The sequence below is a fragment of the Phaseolus vulgaris genome, chromosome 1 (assembly GCF_051622355.1).
Source record: "Phaseolus vulgaris cultivar YP4 chromosome 1, ASM5162235v1, whole genome shotgun sequence".
Lineage (NCBI taxonomy): Eukaryota > Viridiplantae > Streptophyta > Magnoliopsida > Fabales > Fabaceae > Phaseolus > Phaseolus vulgaris.
In genome coordinates, this window is record NC_143498.1 from 41,292,903 (window position 1) to 41,314,189 (window position 21,287).

General features: G+C 30.8%; 1 protein-coding gene across 1 annotated transcript; it reads left to right on the top strand.

Annotated features, from left to right (window-relative positions):
* Positions 1-19,001: 19,001 nt before the first annotated feature.
* On the top strand, positions 19,002-20,276 carry LOC137816169 (dehydration-responsive element-binding protein 2F). The gene has a single exon (XM_068619250.2). It carries the CDS (start codon positions 19,168-19,170, stop codon positions 20,008-20,010), a length of 843 nt encoding a protein of 280 aa, XP_068475351.1. The 5' UTR covers positions 19,002-19,167; the 3' UTR covers positions 20,011-20,276.
* The last annotated feature ends 1,011 nt before the right edge of the window (positions 20,277-21,287 follow it).

Genomic DNA, 21,287 nt, shown 5'->3' on the forward strand with positions numbered 1-21,287 from the left:
CAGACTTCAATATCTTTTTTTTGTTCATACAATTGGCATCCATGCTATTTCGTCCATATCGTGTATTATTGTTCTGGTTTCGCTCATTTAAGTTTGAGGTAAAAAGCTACATCGCTTCTGTATGCTAGAGTTCAACTTGCTAATAGTTTTTTTTTTATTGAAAAACAAGGTTTATTGAAGAGTGTGGTATGGAAGAAAAAAGACAAGAAATTGTCACAGAAAAATAGTTAGTATTTTTCTGAGGATTGACAGGGTACAGTAAGTGAGAAAAACAATTTTATACGAGAATGTGTGAAATTAATTTGGGCATAGGACTATGTAGATGATCAGATTTGTTTTTCGAAGTTGCATAATCATTAAAAAAATTAATTGCTCTTAACTTTAAGAAATTCACTTGAATTGTGTATTTTTATTTTAAGATGTACTGAAAACTGTTAACGATAAGACTATTTGGATGGTGTTAAGAATTTTGTTTTCATTTGTATAGATTAGGTATAAAAAGAGATTTTGTTTTGTGAGGAACAGATAGCACATTTAAGACATTTATATAAATGAGATTAATAGGATAAAAATGATTTTTGACACCCCCATACACTCATCTCTTTCCAATATCTGGTATAGTAAAAGAAAAAACTCTTTATCACCTCAAATACTACTAAACAAATAGTGAGAGAAAAATATAAAATATATAAGTAATATATAATAATTAAAATTTTCATTTAGAAAGATTTTTTATATTTCGTGACCGGCTATGTTTGTATCATAATTATTCCGAAATATATCTGGAAATTTGAAAAGAATAGAGAGAAATGAGAAGTGTAATAGTGTGATAAAATGAATTACTCTGTAAAATTGTATCATCGTCATTATTGTTTCATTCCGCGTTTGAAGAACAGAATGATGAAAACTACGGGGAGCATGTGACCTGAGTGCGGGTCCCCGATATAACAACTGTGGGACCTATCGTAGAAAAGAAGTATCGACGTCAAGTTATTAAAGAAAATAGGCAGGCAGAAAATGCTTCCAGTAAAATGCACCACATGCCCGTCCAACTAAACCTTTAATGATACAACAGTTACATGGAAGATATTTTAACATTTAAAACAAATATACTCTTTTAATGGAACTACTAATTACATACATTTTGTTATTAAATAAATTTATTAATAATCAGTGTTGTTACATAAATGCTTATTGTAATTTTTTTATATTAAAAATAATATAATCCTATTCTACCCCCAACCCTTAAATTTATTTCAATGCAATTCTACCTCGTTATGCAAATTGTTCAATAGTTATACAATCAAATTCAACTAATATAAATAATAATTATTTTTTTCTGTTGCTAAGCTCTTTATCTGCTATCTTTAATATGTTCTGTTATGCTCTTATATTGTGGAGGTAGTTAAATGTTTGCACACTAACATAAGTGTACCGCTTTGATGGTAAAATAACAAATTATATTATTTTTTGAAATGGCTTGAAGGAGTTAGAGAAACGTGAAAGAAAGAAAATAAAGGACGTAATATTTTGTGTAGAATATAAATACCATCTTTTACTCATTCATAATAACTGCTCTCGCTCACACAACAAAAGAAAAGACAAAAAAAAAAGGAAAATGCTTGAACTGTTGTTCGCCGTAGCGTTCTCCGCTGTGCCTCTCACTCTGTACATTCCGCCCATACGCTGCTTCAACATCTTCGTCCACACTCTCCAGACCTTTCTACAAGATTCCTCTCTCTTCTCCTTTCGCTCCTTTTTTCGCATCAGACTCGCTTTCTCCCGCGTCTTCAACTCCATCGTCCACGTTACCTGGTAGATCCTCTCTCTCTCTCTCTCTCCCCTAACAATTTCAAACCTTAGGCTTCCCATGCCATTCATTCATCCATTCATCAATAAACAACAATAATACACAAAATCTTAACATCTATAATATTCTCTCATCATCCCTCTCAACAATTCCCCTCTTTTCTTGTTGCTCATCAATTTTGTGTTGAATTGTTGCGACTTCAACTCTTGCAATTTTGCTCCATATGATTCCAAGTCTGTTAGTTTGGTTTGGTGGATTTTAATCTCGCACAATTTGGATCTCGGATAGCATGATCACACAGTTTGAATCTCTCTATTTTTTTTATTCTGATTGTCTTCACGATCTTAATTGTATTTAGAAAGGATTTGAGGAACAATTAAACTATGTGAGATGCTACAGTTGGATAATATTTATGATAATTATATAATAAAAATTAATTTACACTTTGTTATGCATACTATTTAATTATAAGTATTATATTTGATAAATTATAAATTTATCATTTTACGTATTGATTATACTGCATAACTTTGTGTATAAATATAATTTGTCTTTGAAGAAAGGCCTTTTAGACTGTACATTCATCTAGGAATAGGACAACAAGGGGTTAGTTGGGAAAAGATCTGTCTTTTTCTATGGAGGAGATGGTTGGTTCCTTTGACGATTTGGTTTTGATTTGTGGTTGGCCTTTTACATGAGTTTTTCGTGTTTGACGGTGGCAATTGCAGTAGCATTGGTACATGTCGATCAACGCCAACTTTCTTCTTAAATCACATTAATTAATACTCAAAAATGTAACTTTCATGTTCATCTCATTATTAATTTTGTTTCAGATGAAAACTTCGATACAAAGCACAATTTTACTTTAGTTTAAAGTAGTCATAACTAAAATTAATTATATGGAATTCAATTTATTTTCCTTTGACAATGATTGATCAGGGTATTAAACGTACTTACCATACATGTTACATGTTTTGATGTTTACCTCTTCAATTTTATTCTTAATTTTTTTTTTTTTTACAGTTTTATAGTCTTATTATTTATATCATTTGTGACTATTATTAAATGTTTATCGTGGATTTTTTTAAAATATAAAGAATTTAGAATGGAAGGGAGTATGAAATTAGTGGTTAATTAGGAAATGAATCTGAGTTTTCTTAGATGAAGTTATTGAGTTTTCTGCTTTAGAAAATATTTAGTTTATCCTAATCATGATTGTCACTGTCCTAGTGCCATGAGTGGGTGACAATGGCTATGAGACATCTTGCAATGCCAGAAATTAAGATATTGTTTAGTTGGAGGTAAAATAAAAATAAAAATAAAATAATACCTTTTAACATCGCAGATGCCAATATTCCCCTCATTTTACGAATATTTGTTTACAATTCTTACGCAAGAACGTGGTCTTCTATGCTCCCTGAGTTTGCTTGAAGAAAACAAATAAAGAGACAAAATACAATAAAAGTTAAAGTAGTTTAATTATAAAGAAATTAAGTGAATAAAAATATTTTTAATGTATAGATATATATTATTATTTACCTTTTCATTATTAAAAATTAAGATTTGAAAAAAAAATCTACTGTCTCTCTGGTTTCATGGCATACAAAAAAAAGCATTTAGGCAGAAGAAGAATCTTCCAAATAGTACGTATCATTTGTGTCCCACGTACAATTTCCAATGTGCCTAGGGCGTAATTTTCCTAATTTTTTAGTTATGTACTTTTCTTTACGACCATATTAATACACAATTTATTTATGTTTGTTTCCTATCGCTTACATTCATATATATATATATATATATATATATATATATATTATTTACACATATCTTTAATAGTTATAAATTATATACTCATATTAATTAATGTATTAATTGATAATTTATACTTTAATTAATATGAATATATAATTTATAATAAGATGCTTGTATTGCTTATATTTTTATATAAATAAATGCACATGATTACAACGAAAAAATTAAGTAAAAAAGTGAAACAATTTAATTGAGGATCCTAAGAAATAAATAATTATTTAATAATTTGTCTTTATTACTTTATTCTTTTCATGGAATATTTCTTTTGGAATTTATTATTTTTTTATAGTTATATTTCTATATCAAATACAATTTTACTATAATAATAATAATAATAATAATAATGTTGATGATTAATCTATACCATTATATATCATCTGGTAATTTTCTTTTGAGACATTTTTTATTTTTTTTTAATTGAAAAAATATATCATTTAATAGTTGAATTATTTTATTTTATTTCCAAATAACTAAATAACTTTTTTTTATAAGTAACTGCCACAAAATTTTTAAATACTATCATTTTCTTTTCTCGACACAACAAACTCTTAGTTGTTGCATATAAGTTCTTTCCTCCAAATTAACATGGAGAAAAGTTGTCTTTCACATCTAACCATTCTAACTCAAAGTCCTCTAGAGACAACAAAGAAAGAAGTCTCTAATAGATTTATGTTTTACAACAGAGAAAACAACTTCACTAAATTCAATACCTTCTCTTTGTGTAAATCCTTTTACATGAGGATTCCATCTTTCTTCAAGAATATCTACTTGTAACTCATAATCTTCTAATCAATTGACCTCTCAATTACTTCCCATGTACGATTGTATGGAGAAATTCAAGCTCTTCTTTCATGGTACTAACTCCTAGTGACACTTCATCACATTTAATAGCCCCATGGAACGAACTAGGTTCCTGTTCATCAATATTTTATAACATAATAAGTACAAAAGTGAAAAAAATCCTCGTACATTTGAAATGGTCTTCTTGGTTTGTCTTCATTCAATGTATACTCAAACTATATTATTGGGATTTTGACTTATGTCTCTGGCTTTTATTTAAGATCTCTAGTTTCAATATCCACCTTTTGTTAGCACCATAAAATTCAACTTCATTCTCATGATTCTTATGTGGTATTGAGTTAAACATGGTTGTCTCATCAGAAGTTATGTCCCTAGTAATCATGAGTTTTGATTCTTTAGGGTTCCACAACCTATACCCTTTACACCACCTTGATAACCCATATATATGCATTTCTTAGCTCTTGGTTCCAACTTCCCTTCATTTACATAAGCATAAGCCAAGTACCCAAGCACACAAAATTGAATAATGGGTCGTTGAGCCTAATCACATTTCTTTTTTAGTCTTGCATTCAATAACTATTGAAGAAGACTTGTTCACCAAATAACATGCAATATTAATTACATCTTCCCAAAATTTCTTAGGCAAGCCTACATTTGATAGCATGCAACAAGCTCTCTCAAGCAATGTCATATTCATTCTTTCTACAACACAATTTTGTCATTATATGTGTTACACAGTTCTATGACAATCCATTATTTTATTTGCACAGAACTCATTGAACACTTTATTGCAAAATTCCAATCCATTATGTGTCCTAAGTCATTTAACCTTTTTCATTGTTTGCTTTTCCTCTATAGATTTCCACTGCTTAAACTTGAGGAATACATCACTCTTTTGTTTCAAGACATACATCAAAAACTTTCTATTAATAATCATTGATGAAAGTTAACATGTACCTTGGTCCATTGTGAGAAGGAACACTTGATTGACCTCATATGTTTGAATGAATATGACTAAGAATCCTTTGTATTATATGAACTTCGATGCTAAATTTTACTCTACATTATTTTCAGCAAACTCAATGCTCACAAAAATCTAACTTTTCAATTTTTATCTACCAAGAAAGTCTCGCTTGCTAAAGTCATTCATTCCACATTCACTCATATTGCTTAATCTCATATGCTCTAACCAAGTTTGGTCAAGATTTGAAATAGAAGAAATCGTTGTTCCACCTACCACTATGTTGCTTTGCAAGATATATAGTCCATTTTTCAACTTTCCTTTCATAACTAGCATGATATCCCTAAAAACTCTTAAGATCCCCCTTTCAGCTCGGCATGAAAAATCAAGAGTGTCTAACATGCTAAAAGTAATTAAATTCTTTTAGAGTTTAGGGACATACCTCCCATCAGTTAATGTTCTCACAGTATCATTAACCATCTTAGGTTGCATTATACCATTACTAGCTATATTACAAGTACCATTATTCTTCACTATAGCTTTTCCATTGTCAATATCTTTTGTACATGACCAACCAATGTGTTAGGAGTCATGTGAAAAGTACATGCTAAACCAAGAATCCAATCAGCATTATCTACATTAGATGAGACAAAGAGTACATTTCCACCATTTGATTCTTTCGAGGCCACAAATGCTCCACCATACTCTTAAGTGCTTGCTTTATCTTTCTTAGAGTTCGGGATAATTTTTCTTCTAGTGTCTTTCTTAGTCACAATTATGCGATCTGTTGTTGTTCTTCATTTTGTTGCGTGATTTTGACTATTTTTCTTGGAAATTGTTATTCTCCTATGTTCTTCCTCCTACCATTAGACTCCCTCTTGAGTTGATATCATTATATTAATGTATTAATTTTCAATTTTCAATATTATAAGGTTGTTTTAACTTCCTCCATTGATAATGATTTTCTACGAAAAATTATTATGTTTACAAAATTCTCATAAACTTTTGGAAAATAACACTTAATCCTTGTCCTCAATCACAACATCAATATTTTTTTAACTAAAAACAACTTGGTTTAAATATATTCATGAATGGAATTAGGTTCATGTATTTGCTTTGTTTCTTCAAGTAAAAAACGATTATGTGGAGACTTTGTCATTTTTCTCAAAGCTTGTTGGGAGTTTTTCTCCAAATACTTTTCTAGAATGTTCATCTAGAAATAATAATATTACAATGCACCCTTTTTTTACTATCACATTCTTTTCAGGGTTTTTGACCATGATGGATTTTTTTTTTTTTACCAAAATGGGGTCCGTTTAAAAAAAATTACAAATTTAGACAAGTCGTGCCAATTCGGCACGACTTCATATGCATAAATCGTCTCAATTTGACAAGACTCTGCCATGTCATACTGAAGTGGTGCCAACTTGGCACGACTTTTGCCCTGTCATACTGAAGTCGTGCCAACTTGGCACGACTTCTGTCACGTCATACTGAAGTCGTGTCAAGTTGACACGACTTCTGCCACGTCATAATTTTATTTTATTTTTTAATTTTATTTTTTATATATTGGGTAGTAAGTTATGTAATGTTAAAAATTAATTTGATACATAATTTTCTAAGAGTGTTAGTTTTAAGGAACAGAAAATTGGATAATCATGTGTGGATCATGTTTGAATTGAATGAATAAATACATAGATAAAGAAAATGAATGTTCTAAGAGTGTTATGAATGAATAAATACATAGATAAAGAAAATGAGGAAATTAATAATCAAACTTGAATTGAATTTTATTATTAAGCTTGTATGTGCGGACAATTGCTTCTATTGTGACCTTCCGTTCTACAATATGTTTTTTTGGCTTATTTGGAATTGAATCATCCATTTCGTTACGAATACGTTGAGTGTTAGGTCTTCCTGATTGAGCATGATGGGGTCAGGTAAGAAATTTGGTCCCATGTAAGTAGACCAATAATCCTGATTTCAAACTGGATTAAATTGGACCTCATAAGCCTTTAAAATATTGTGCAGACGGTATACTGGGGCCACAAACGTTACCTGTAAATGACAAAATGAGCAAACAACAATTACATGTGAACAAGACAGATGTAAGGCTTGAAATTCCCCACAATCACACCACCATTCATTTAATTTAACTGTGTATGTCATTCGGTAGCGTCGATGTTCGATAATTAGCATATCTTCTACGTCAAAGACTGAATTTTCTCGGTCATATCTTTGCACATGACACATAACAGATTGTGCTTCATTCTTTCATAGCAAATTAATTTTTAACATTACATAACTTATTACCCAATATAAACAATAAAATTTTAAAAAATAAAATAAAAATTATGACGTGGTAGAAGTCGTGCCAAGTTGGCACGACTTCAGTATGATATGGCAGAGTCGTGTCTAATTGAGACGATTTGTGCATATGAAGTCGTGCCAAATTGGCACGACTTACCTAAATTTGTAATTTTTTTTTAAACGGACCCCATTTTAGTAAAAAACAAAAAAAAATAACCCCATGATGGTCAAAATCCCTTCTTTTCATGTAGATATAAGTTCAATTGACAATACCACTTCTTCTTCTAATACCAACTTACATTCTTGTGGCATGAGGAGGGAACATTTTCACTCCTCAAATATTGAAGTTATTCTTGTTAATAAATTTTTCACATAAAATTTCGTGTTTGTTATGGTAATTATAGGAATATATGTTATTGTGAAAATAACAAAACTAGAAACAAAATTCTCAATGATTCTTTATCTCTCATAATGCTCATCAATGAATGTTTTCACTTTTTTTTACACTATTTTTTATATTAAAATATAAGGACTAAAACGTTTCTCTAGTTATAAATGATTCATATTAATCAAATTTCATTAATTTGTTGAATGATTTATAACTATTAACTATATATATATATATATATATATGTAAATGAATATAATATAAGCATATGAAACAAGAAAATTCCCTTACTATATAAAATTGTTTCCTTTTTAGGTTTCAAATGGACTACAGGGAAACTAACTTCAAACATAGACAATTAATGCAAATGGTAGTTTTCAATTTTGAGGGAATGCAAAAGGAAATTTTGAGGACTAAATTGTTTTGTGACTTAAGTTCTCTTCATTTCTATAAAAGTCATACATCTTTTATATATGATCAAATATTTTCTTACATAATTTTATATGTAATTATCTTTTCATATTAAAAATGCAAACATGATTTAATTACAATTTTGAACTAAAAAATAAGGAGTTCAAATTTATAGTTATTTTATTTCTTTCAAATCATTTTATGGATGAAACAAAAGTACATGCCGAAATGAAACTACAAATAGAAAGATATGTCAAGTTTGATAATGTAAGAGAACACAGTAGTTTTCTAGTCAAATTTTTAAAAATTAAAATATTTACCTTGTTTTAAAGGTTGAAAGGGAAAAAATTGTTCTTTAGATAATTGAACCTGAAACCTAATCCTCTATATTTTATCTACCAATTAAGCACATATACCATTATTTATAAATATATGATTACCATTTTAGTATGTTATGTATTCTTTTGCATCAAATTTTAAAATAAAAATCCTTTTATCTAAAAAGTATAAAATTAAAATAAAGTGATAGAAAATATCAGTGTTAACAAAAAGAATACTTCTCTCAAGAACAATACAATTTATAAACAAACCAAGGGTTACATACAAAATGGAAAAATGTTGATAGATTTTGGGGTAAGTTTATAGGTTGTTTCTTAACTTGAAAATTCAAATTCAACTCTCTTTAAAATATAAAAGCATCTATATTACAAGGATTTTATAAGTTTCTCTCATGATTTTTGTATTGTATTTTAAGTGAGTTTTGTATTCTACACAGTTCTAACACAAATTTAAAAATGATAAATAAAATAATTTTCTAAAAACTCAAATTTATTATATAATTTTTTATTATGATTATAAAAATAAGGAACAAAATTCTTTTGAACAAGTCATGAAAAACATCTTCTTGCTCCCAAAAAAAATCTAAAACATATTTGTGCACATAAATATTTATTGTCAATTTATATAATTTATAATTATATAATATATAAATCCGTGTTCCCGTGTCCTATATTTTAAAGATTATACGTATCTCCATATTTGTGTCGTATCAGTGTCTGTATGTGTATCCGTATATGTATGTGCTACATGTTTACACATGCTTAAAATTTTACCTTTTGAGTAATGTTTTTAAAACTAAAATAACTGTTTGCATAAAACAATTTATCTATAAAATGAGAATTTTTTTAGAAATTATAAAAAATATTTATATTTATTTTTAATTGGACAATTTTACCTTTTAATAAATAAAAATAATTTATTTATTTATTGAATAAATTTTATTTTTAAAATAATGATTATATAATTTTTTTAAAACTATTCTTTAAAATTTTAATTAATTATTCATAAAAATAATAAAACTATAAAAATAATAAAAGTATATTTTTTAATCTAATAACTGTTTTAGCTAGGATAAAATAATATTTCTTTGGCAGTTGATGCAGGCATACACAATCAAAACTTTGTTGTTTGTGGTATGTGGTTCTTGCCATGTAGCAGTACTGTTATGTGAACCATTCTCATGTACAAAATTGGTAATGAATAAAGGTCTTCAGCTATGTAATTTTTTTCTTTTGCATTTTAAAGTTACCCATGATGACCCTTCTCATTCTGCCTCATCCCTTCCATGACTTTGGGTCATTCAATCCTTGGCAGGGTGCACTCAACTCCACACTTCCACTTTATTTTTATTTTGTGTCGGTTGTTCCAATATATAATAAAAGATAGGGATACAATATTTTTAAGAAGAAAATTAATATTAATTTTTTTTCTTTCTAATTTTTAGATGTTTTTCTTTTCTTTATATATGTATCCAGTCTTTAATTTTATTTTTTTTTATTTTAATTTTTATTGACTATTTATTTTACATTTTGTCTGTTTATCTAAACCTATAATAAATGTAATTTTTTTTATATATTCAAATTTTTGTTTTGATTTAAGGAAAAAAAAAAATAGAATAAATATTTATTCTCATATCATTTGTCTTCTTTTTTCTATTTTGTTTATCTCAGTTCTTTTTTATAATATGGTATCAGAGCTCTTGTTATTACATTTACTCATGGGTGAAGTTGTTGATCCCTAAAAAAACACTTTGTTCACTTTACCATGTTAGTTCATCTAATAATCCTTCATTTCTCATCATCTCTATTATTCTTGAGGGACAAAACTATCATCATTGACCTCGTTTATTTCAAATGAGTCTCATTTCTAAAAACAAGACAGGTTTCATTGATGGAACCATGAAAGCTCTCACTCATACTAGCTTATTGTTTCTAACATGGCAGAGTCTCAATATGTTGGTTGTTTCCTAGATGCTCAAGGTTGTTTCTTCATCCATTGTACAAAGCACCATTTGTATGGACAATGCCTTTGATATATGAAATAATTTAAAGGAGAGGTTCTCACAAGGAGACATGATTCATATTTTTGATCAGCAGGAGATGATTTCTTCTTTCAAACAAGATTCTAATAATAATGAGCATAATCATGAAGATTCAAAGTTAAAAGTGCATTCTCAGCAAATAGGTCTTACTCCTGAGCAGTATCAAACATTGTTAACTCTTTTACAACAATCCAAATACAATAACAATGTTTCTAATCAAATCTATGTTATTCCTTCCAACAAGACAACACAAACTGGTAATAAATTTTCTTCTTCCTTTAGTTCTTGGATTCTTGATAGTGGGGTTACTGACCACATTTGTTTATCCTTAGCTCATTTCACTTCTTATCATCAAATTAATTCTATTTGTGTCAAATTACCAAATGGAAATCAAGTCATTGCCAATTATTTTGGAACTATTTTTCTCAATCAAAATCATGTCATAGACAATGTTTTGTATATTCCTTGCTTCAGTTTTAATCTTCTTTTAGTAGAAAATTTGATTGATAATTTATCTTGTGTTCTTACCTTTGACTCTAATGGTTGTCACATTCAGGACAAGAACTCCTTGAAAATAATTGGTTCAACTAAGATGCAAGATAGAATTTATATACTCAAGATCACATCCTATCAGAAACTTCAAATCAAACACACCAAATATGCACATACCATTAATATTGTTAATGTCAGTGATCTAGAAAACCTTTGTCCTTTTCGATTAGAGCATGTTTCAAATAAATGTATTGATGTTATCAAACTAAATTTTCTTTTGTTAAATATAACAAATCGTTTGATTGTGATGTTTGTCATTTGGCAAAATATAAAAGACTTTCTTTTTCTATTAGTACATGTAAATCTAAAAAATGCTTTGACTTGATTCATGTATATCTATAGGACTACACTCAACATCAATTCATGGTCATAAATATTTTTTGACCATAGTTTATGACTATTCAAAGTACAAGTGGATTTTTCTTTTAAGACAAAAATATGAAGTTGTAAAGACTTTGAAAAATTGTGTTGTTTTTTTCAAACACAATTTGAGACAACAATAAATGTATGTAGCAAAAACTCTCATGATACAATCTCATTTACCCAAAAATTATTGGTCATATTTTGTGATAATGTTGTGCATATTATAAACATGCTTCAAACACCTGATTTAAACCATTCTTCTCCTCATGAATTGCCTTACAAAACTGAAGCATATTTTAATGGATTAAAGGTGTTTGGATCTTTATGCTATGTTAGCACTTTGTAAAAAAATAAAAGAAAATTTGATACAAAGGCATAAAAATGTGTTTTTATTGGTTTTAAAAGGGGGACAAAAGAATATGTTATGTTGAATATTTAATACAGAGAAATTTTTGTGTCTATAGATGTTGTCTTCTATGAACAAAGGGTTCAAAATACTAGTAATAAAACTATTAGTCCTAACATTCTTGATCATTTTTTTTTATTGAAGATCAACCTGTTTTTAGTCAGCTATCACAAGCTTGGTAGTTAGAATCGTAAGATTCTAATCATGATTCGTTTCAAAACATAACTTTGTTGATACATAGCAAAAGTTGAATTTTTTTTATGTCTAAATCATTATAGTGAATCCAATGAATCGTGTGATTCGCGATTCAGTTTCGTTGCGCCCCATTCAATTAATTTCTCGAAAAATCCTAAAGAATAGAAAAAGATCAACATTCATTTAATTTATCTCGAAAAATCCCAAAAAACTAAAAAAAATAAAATAAACAATCATAGAGATACAATCGACCGTCACACATTTTTCCTACAAATTAAGAACGACAAGAAAGATTAAACGAACAAGGAGGTGGAGAAGAAAAGAGAAGAAGAGGATAAAATCGATAGAAAATAGAAATTTACCGACAAAGCAAGTTGGAGAAGAAGAACAATGGAGAACGCATAGAAGAAGAAAAGTGAAGAACACAAAAAAAAGTTCAGTGGAGAAGAAGGGTTTGTTAGAATTTCAGGCCTTAAACAAGAGGGGGTGAATTGTTTATAAAAGATTTTTGCAAATATTGAAGGTATAAAAGACGCCAATGAAGAATCAAAGGGAAAGAAACCCAGTTAGCCAAGAAACAAATATGTTTTATTATGTTTTCTTTCTCTAACTTTTATCTATAATTGGGAATTGAAACAGTTAGACATAAACAATGCTTTTTTTACATGGAGACTTCGATTCAACCATAACAAATTTGTAAATTAAAAAGGGCTTTATATGAGCAAGCCAACAGAGAATGGTTTATCAAACTGTCATCTTTTTTTATTCTGCGAGATATACTCAATTTATGAATGATCATTCTTTATTCATTAAATCTTCTAAAGGATCTTTTACAACATTATTGGTATATGTGTATGATATAATATTGGCAAGAAATGATAAAGAGAAGATTGAGCGAATCAAACAAGCCTTGAATAAGACATTCAAGATTAAGGATCTTGGAGATTTAAAATATTTTCTTTATCTTGAAATAAAAAGAAGTAAGAAAGGGATAATGGTGAATGAAATGAAATATACACTAGAATTGTTAACAGATGCAGGTCTTTTAGCCTGCAAACCTGCACTTTCTATTGGAAGTGTTCCTTTCACAGATGTTCAAGTCTATAGAAGATTGATGGGAAGGCTTATGTACTTATGTATCTCACTAATACCCAACCTCATTTTCTGTGTAACAACTTTCTAAATTTCTTGTTAAGCCTGCAATTGCTTACTTTAATGCAACAATTAGAATTCTCAGATATATTAAAGGAGCTCCAAGTCTTGATTTATTTTTCTCTTCCAACAACTATACTCATTTAAAAGCCTTTTGTGATAGTGATTGGGGCACCTGTAGTGATTCAAGACAATTAGTGTCTAGTTTTAGTGTGTATCTTGGGAATTCCATCATATCTTGGAAATCAAATAAGCAAGGAACAATATCAAAAAGAGTTCTTGTGAAGCTAAATACATGACAATGACTATTGTTATGTGAAACTCAATGGCTAACTTATCTTCTTTAAGATTTCAAAGTTTCTTTGAGCAATCATCTCTTTTATATTGTGACAATGAGTCAACAAGATACATTGTTAGGAAAAAATTGAAGAAGGGTCTTATACATTTGCTTCACATTTCTACACCACAGAGCAATTGTCTGACATTTATACCAAAGCTTTAAGTCTTCAATCTTTCAAGAGTATTTGTCCAAGCTAGGTCTCATCAATGTTTGCTATCCAGTTTGCAGAGGTTAACAAAAGACATGGATACAAGACTTCTAAAAGGAAGTTAATATCAATTTTGTCTTTTCTAATTTTTAGTTGTTTCTTTTTGTACACTTGTCTAGTCTGCCTTTATTTTGTCATTTCTTATTCTAGCATTTATTGGTTTTTTGTCTTACATTCTATCTCTTTACCTAGACTTATAATGAGTCTATCGTGTGTATATTCAGACTCTCTATTTTGATTTAAGTAAGAAAAAAAAAATAGAGAAAATATTTTTTCTCATATCCTCTGTCTTCCTTTTTCCATCTCAATTCTTTTTTATAATAATATAATATGAAACATTGTTTTCATTGATATTTGTTTCCAAAGTGTGTGAATGAAATTGTGGAACCCTAGTTTTGTTTTATTGGCATTTGGGTCTTGAAAAAGAAATGAATATTTATTTTTGTTGGTAGTGAAAATGTATCAGTTGGAAAAATAAAGAACGAGGTACTTTGTGTGTATTATTTTAAATGCCTTTTCACTTTTGATACTTGGTAATTCATTATTAGGATTCTTGCCTTTCCATCCTACAGATTTGGTTGGTATGGCTATTCTCTTTGATATTTTGTACAAAGACATCGAAATCGGTATGAGATGTTTGGATGACCTTTTTGGTTCTGATTATAGAATTGATTGTGATGCCTCTGATAGATTGGATTCAAGAATGATAGTTTTTTCTCATGTGATTGTGAAGATGTCTTCCAACAAATCTTGGACGAAATGAAGTTGTTTAAATGATCTTGGTATCTAAGAACAAGAACTATAATCGTGTATTAGAAGCTTAATGTGAATTATTTCCTTTAGATGTTTTAAAAGGTAACTTTATTTTTATTGTAGTTGACATACATGTTCTTTTTCCCATTTATCATACACAAGAGCTAGCAGTGTTAATGCGTCTTAGAACAGATGACTGAAGTTTCTTTTTTCCTTTAGAGAAGATAAAGTATCTGTATACTTCTTCCTTCTGAACTTAATGCATTTTAATTTATCATTCTTCTTTTGTCTGTCTCCTCTCCTTTGCTTAACAGATGAAAGAAATGATATTTGAAGACAATCATTCATGTGCTGATTTCTTAAAAGAAAGAAGTGGACTGACACTTCAGAATGGGGGTTGTGCATGTTAATGATAGTGAGAGCAAATTCATAGAATTTAAAGAGAACTCAATGCCTGTAATGTTGGAGAATGGAAATCAAATATAGAAGTAACGTTTACCTGATTAGAATTTTTTTACCACACAAGTATGAACATTGAAACACAAGCTGGTATAGAATATGCCATGTTATGCTATATGGCATGAAAGAAAGATGGTGTAAATAAATGTGATGTGATGATATAATGTAAAATCCCGGAGAAGGCTTCTTAGAGAATAGTCATGACAAATGCACTGCTTCAATAAAAGCAAATCCAGTAGCCACAGTGAAGTCTTTCATGGTGAATCAAATACTCCCTTGAATGCTACAATGATGCTTCAGCCAGCTACATATCTTGAGGTGAAAATTGTGAAGAAAAAATTGAATCCATTTCAATAGGAATTCCATTCCAACACTCAGCATAGGTTTCCTAAAGTTGTCTTCTTATTGTTAGAATTTATAAAAATATCCAATATTAACTTCGATCATATGATAACATTGTAATACACACATCATATCAAGTCACTGCCAATCTTAAAATATTTAGTCTCTATTCTCTGTTTTCCCTCCATCTATACCTAACACTCCATAATTTCAATAGTGTGCCAATTGTATTACAGATTTAAGGGATAAAGTTGTAATGTATATGATATTGTTAATGGTTTTGGAGCAGATGGGATGGTTATCACAATAAAACCGTTGAGCATGCAGCCAAATAGCATGAATTCTTGAGCTCTCAGTGAACATTTGCTGTTGATTTCTCCGCAGTTTCAAAGAAGACAGAAAAAATCTGTGATGGTGGTGTTCAATTTCTTTGTAAAACAACTACCTGCATGTTGATGGTTCATATAAGCTGTCTAGGTAGCTGTCCTCAGATTGATGCAGAAAGGTACTTTTTATGCCCATATTATTCATATTCTCAAGTTAATTTCCTCAGAATATATTGAAGCTAAAAAAAAGGCTTCTTTGTCCAGAAAGAAACTAAATTTCTTCATTTTAAGGGTATAGGGCATCAAAACACGTAATGTAACTTTTTAAAGTTTGTAGAAAAGAGCAGAGTCTTTGAATAAAGAGTAATAAGAGGTATGTTCCTAACGAAAACAATGGAAATGCTCAATTACTACCAGTGGTTGAAGACAATAAAGAACATGATGTAGGTGAGCATGGAAAACATTCACTCAAGCCCTTACTTCATGAGCCTATTCATCATTTCATGCAGATAAAAGAAAAATGTAAATAATGGGATAGTAGAAGTGTTAGGTGGAGAAGAAAGGAGTGAAATGCTAAACTTCAATCTCAACAAGCAGAGGAGTTGAAGAAAACCAAGTGCCATCTGAACATGTAGATGGCCATGATAACTTTTCTAGTCAAAAAGCAAATGTTCTTCCTGTTTATCAAAGCCATAGAGAATATATATAGAAAGAAACACTAGAAGAACAATATACTGTTTTTCAAATAGATGATCCTGTTTGTGAACCCGATACTGAGCAGGAAGAAAATTGAAATTATTGATTCATTTATTATTTATTTCCTAAAGATGAGCTTGCTTCATATTTTGTTGGTTTAGTTATATAATTGTTATGAGAATTACCATTTAAGGACTGGCATTGACATGGATATTTGTTTTGATTTGCAACAGACCCCAAGCTATCTCTCAGCCTGGACAAAATGCAATTTCTTGGACACCTTTTAGAAGTGATGTGATGTGACTTTAGAAGTAGCTAACTGCATTATGTTTCTATGTAAACATTGTTTAACAAAATTGGATTTCCATAGCTTCCATAATTCTTCATTTTTAGTTTTATATGCTCTAGTTTTCAACTGTTCTAATGTTTGCTAGATTTCACTCAGTAAGAGGTAGAGCAGGACTTTGATTTTGGTGACCCAAAATTTCCTATGAAGCAAAATTTGATATTTGGTTCTCGTGTTTGAGAAGGATGATATGCAGACATCAGAATTGACAAGCAAGGACTTCATCTTGGTAATTGTTTTATACTGGTCTGCCGTTACTCATTCTTATCCAACTTCCAGCGGTTGTAAGTTGTATGAGTTATATTATATATACGCAGATCCCAGCTTCAGTGTGTGCACTTATTCAATTTCTACACAGTTCAAAGATCTTGGTGAAACCCAAAATATATCTTGCAGTCTCTTGCTAACAGGGATTTCATTTTTCTCTCCTTTTGTCAAATATTTTAGATTCTTAAAACATATTTTTCAAGACTTCCTGCAGTTCCTATTCAGATATTGCTAGAAAGGATATGTCATATGCCTATTTATCTTCACTGATATATTAATTAAGGCTTAAAATATGGCATGTGCTTTGAACATGCAGTCTTTGAGTATGCCAGCTGTTCTCTTTTGCCATAAGGATAACAAACAATGTCATGATGTTATATTTAAAGCATATAAACATTATCATCTATCATTCACATGAGTATTTCTAGAATTGGTATGGTTATCAGTCATCACCATGTTATCATTCGGTATGATATGTGGACATTTTGGGGGCATGAGTGGTAATTCACGATGGCATGCACATAGATAGCAAGCATGGGATAAAGGTGAGCAAAGTCTCGAGAATCAGGCTGTGTATGGCAGGACAACATGTGAAATGAAGTTCGTGAAATGCAAATTGTTGAGGTGGATCTTATTTAAAATCCTTCTCCTCAAGGACAAATTCAACACTATTATATAGTTTATAGAAATAGAATCCAAAGATGAGTGTCAGAGTTCATTCAAGACAATCACTGTATGAGTTGGAAAAAGTCATGCAAAATATTCTAGTCGCCACCTCCACACATTCAATACCCTTTTTTTCTCTCTTTCAGTCTCTTGTATCGGTGTCATCACTATCTTCAACCTATATAAATATATATAAAATAAGGTTATTGTGGTCTCAAATAGGAGCTTTGTTGTGTAACAATCATGACAACTGGGTAGGTACGGACCTACCAAACCCTTGGACGTAATAGCATTGTCATTTTATAGTTCAAGGACATTCTCCTGCGCAAGGCATTGTCAACGTCGATGTGTACTACTATGACTCCAAATCCTCTTCTATATATATATATACTTGATCCCACAAACCATTCAATTGAAGATCCTTGGGAAATTAAGCTTCAGATATTTTCACAAATAATCATCCTAAAAATAAGTACATTTTTATCTCTTTGTCTTAATTAAGCGATGTATTCAATGAATCATCCTTGGTCCACCTAGCTCCAGATAAAGTTGGATCCGTGATAGCCAAAAAAAGAAGAAAAAAAGGGACAAACAAAATAAAATGGCCAATCAATGAAAGACAATGTTTAAGGGCTTATCAGGTATGACATTAAATTATCATGCATGGACTCTCAAGTATCATCGGAAGGGTTGACACAAAGTTCAACGGGTTTAGTGGACTCTCAACTCTATCTTGCATGGGTTATCAAGTTGATCATAACCCTCCATTGCATCAAAGTAGAGGTTTACCAAGGATTTCAGCATTCCCCTTGTAGAGTTTTATTTATCTTTCGTTTTCTAAAAGAACAGAAAAGGTGTCATGTTTGTGTAGTAAACAAAGTTATAATTGCTACCACCACGTTACGACCATGCATGCCTACATACATACACATCAATCTGTGGTGGCAGTGCTAAGGCTGTAAGAGAGAGACACAAAAACCTAAAAGATTATCAGTAAGTGTAAAAAAAGAAAGAAAAAGGGATTTTGAAACAATCACTGAGTGCACAGTCAATAACGGTCACATGGGTTTTGCTACTTCTCCAAACGTGAAGACATTTATAGCAACCTACACTCCTTGCTCCTACATATCCCGCGCCTTGCATGCAGTTCCAAGTATCACCCAGCAGTGATACTCAAAGGACCACTTTCCAGTGATCTAAGTTCAACTATCACTATATCAACCATGGATACTTGCAAGAAGTCCCCCCTGAAGCCATGGAAGAAAGGACCAACTAGGGGGAAAGGTGGTCCCCAGAATGCCTCTTGCGAGTACCGAGGTGTTAGGCAGAGAACTTGGGGCAAATGGGTTGCTGAGATAAGAGAGCCAAAGAAGAGAACCAGACTCTGGCTTGGTTCTTTTGCCACAGCTGAAGAAGCTGCCATAGCTTATGATGAGGCTGCAAGGAGACTCTATGGACCAGATGCATACCTTAATCTTCCCCACCTGCTGCCCAGGTCTACCTCACCTATTACACCAGGAAAGTTCAAATGGTTCCCTTCCAAGAACTTCATTTCCATGTTCCCTTCCTGTGGATTACTCAATGTAAATGCTCAACCTAGTGTTCATTTAATCCATCAGAGGCTACAAGAACTTAAGCAAAATACAGTTGAGAGGCAATCCCCAAATAGCACATTCAATGATCCAGAGGCAGAAATTCAGAATGTAGACGCCACGAATGATGGAGAAAGTCCTCCAAAAGACTCTCAAACATCATCATCAGAGGTTCTAGGAGATCTTCAAGAGAAACCCCAGATAGACCTCCATGAGTTTCTTCAACAGCTAGGAATACTTAAAGAAGAAAGACAGTCAAACAGAACTGATAGCACAGAAAGTTCAACAGTGCCTGAAGCTGTGTTGAGAGATGACAATGATGAATTGGGAGTGTTTTCTGACACGAGTCTTAACTGGGAGGCATTGATTGAGATGCATGGAATAGCAGGTATTGAGGAATTAGAGTCCACCCAGCTTGAAGCATATGGCCCAAATGATGACCTTACTTTCTCAACTTCCATTTGGAACTTCTAGTCCTGTTTATGTATGCAGAATTTCAATCTGCTGGCAGCATGCAAGAGTAGGAAAGTTGTATCATTCTGCAAGTAGCAATGTAATTTGACTTACTATTACCACTTTAGGGAATTGTTAACTTCTAGCTTTATTTTGTAACCTTCACCCTTTGCATGTTCAGGCAAAAGAGTGATGCATCGTAGGTATAAAAATGACCCAATTCCCATGTACTCACTCACGGATTAATAGGGATGTACAAAAACCTTCAAAATAAAGAGAAAAAAAGTTGCAATCAAAAAAAAAGAGAAGAAAAGTTTTCCTTTTTTAGTTTTGTTTTATTTTTTGAGCCCCTTTATTTTCTAGGCCAGTGTATGATAAGTATTTTAAAGTATTAAATTACACTACGTAGAAGAATACTCCGATTGAATTAATTGTATAATGCAAAAGTCATTTTTCTAAATTTTCAAAAATACATTCTCAAAAACATAATTTAAAAATACATTATGAAGAGTTAAATCTAAAAGTGCATTCCCGAAAAACTTAATCCAAAATTCATTCAAGGAAACTGTATCTAATTTATTATAACATAAACATTACATACTTTTGGAAAACTCAATGCAAAGTATTTTTCCTTATTATATCCGTAAACTCTGTCTAGATTCCTTCATCCCGAACCTTCAATGTAATTTTTAAACTTTCATATTGCTTGATTTAGCAGTGTATTTCTGAATTGACAAATTTGATTCTATGTATCTTCTTTTGGAGTGTCCCACGATTAATCCGAAAATAAAAACTACACCAAATCAAAAAGCAAAAAAAAAGTACCTCCTGATGGAAGACGGTAACTCTTAATGAAAGAAACCGTCGACGACGACTCACACAGGCATAGGCATCTTATATGTGAAGAGAAACACATATAAGAAAGAATATGGCTTAACATTATATTCGTTTTTTCACCTACAGCATTCGGGCGGAGAAAGCTGGAGCCCTTTATTGGATGGATTAGCAATACAAACTAATTTGTTAACCTACTCGAGAGTACATAAAAAAACATGTATATAAATGGTATGGGAGGATTCTGCTAAAATATATTGTATTTTCATGCAGCAGAAAAGGTCCAATCTATAGAAACTTAGCTTTATGTGAGGAATCTGAGAAAAATTGATTAGAAGAAATTTCCCAAAAAATAGCACTATTACCCCTGCTTGCCCACGCTGCCCAGATTTTAAATAATTCCTGTTAATCAAAATATTGACCTCGCAAAACAAACTACTTGTCTCACCCCTCACCCCACCCGC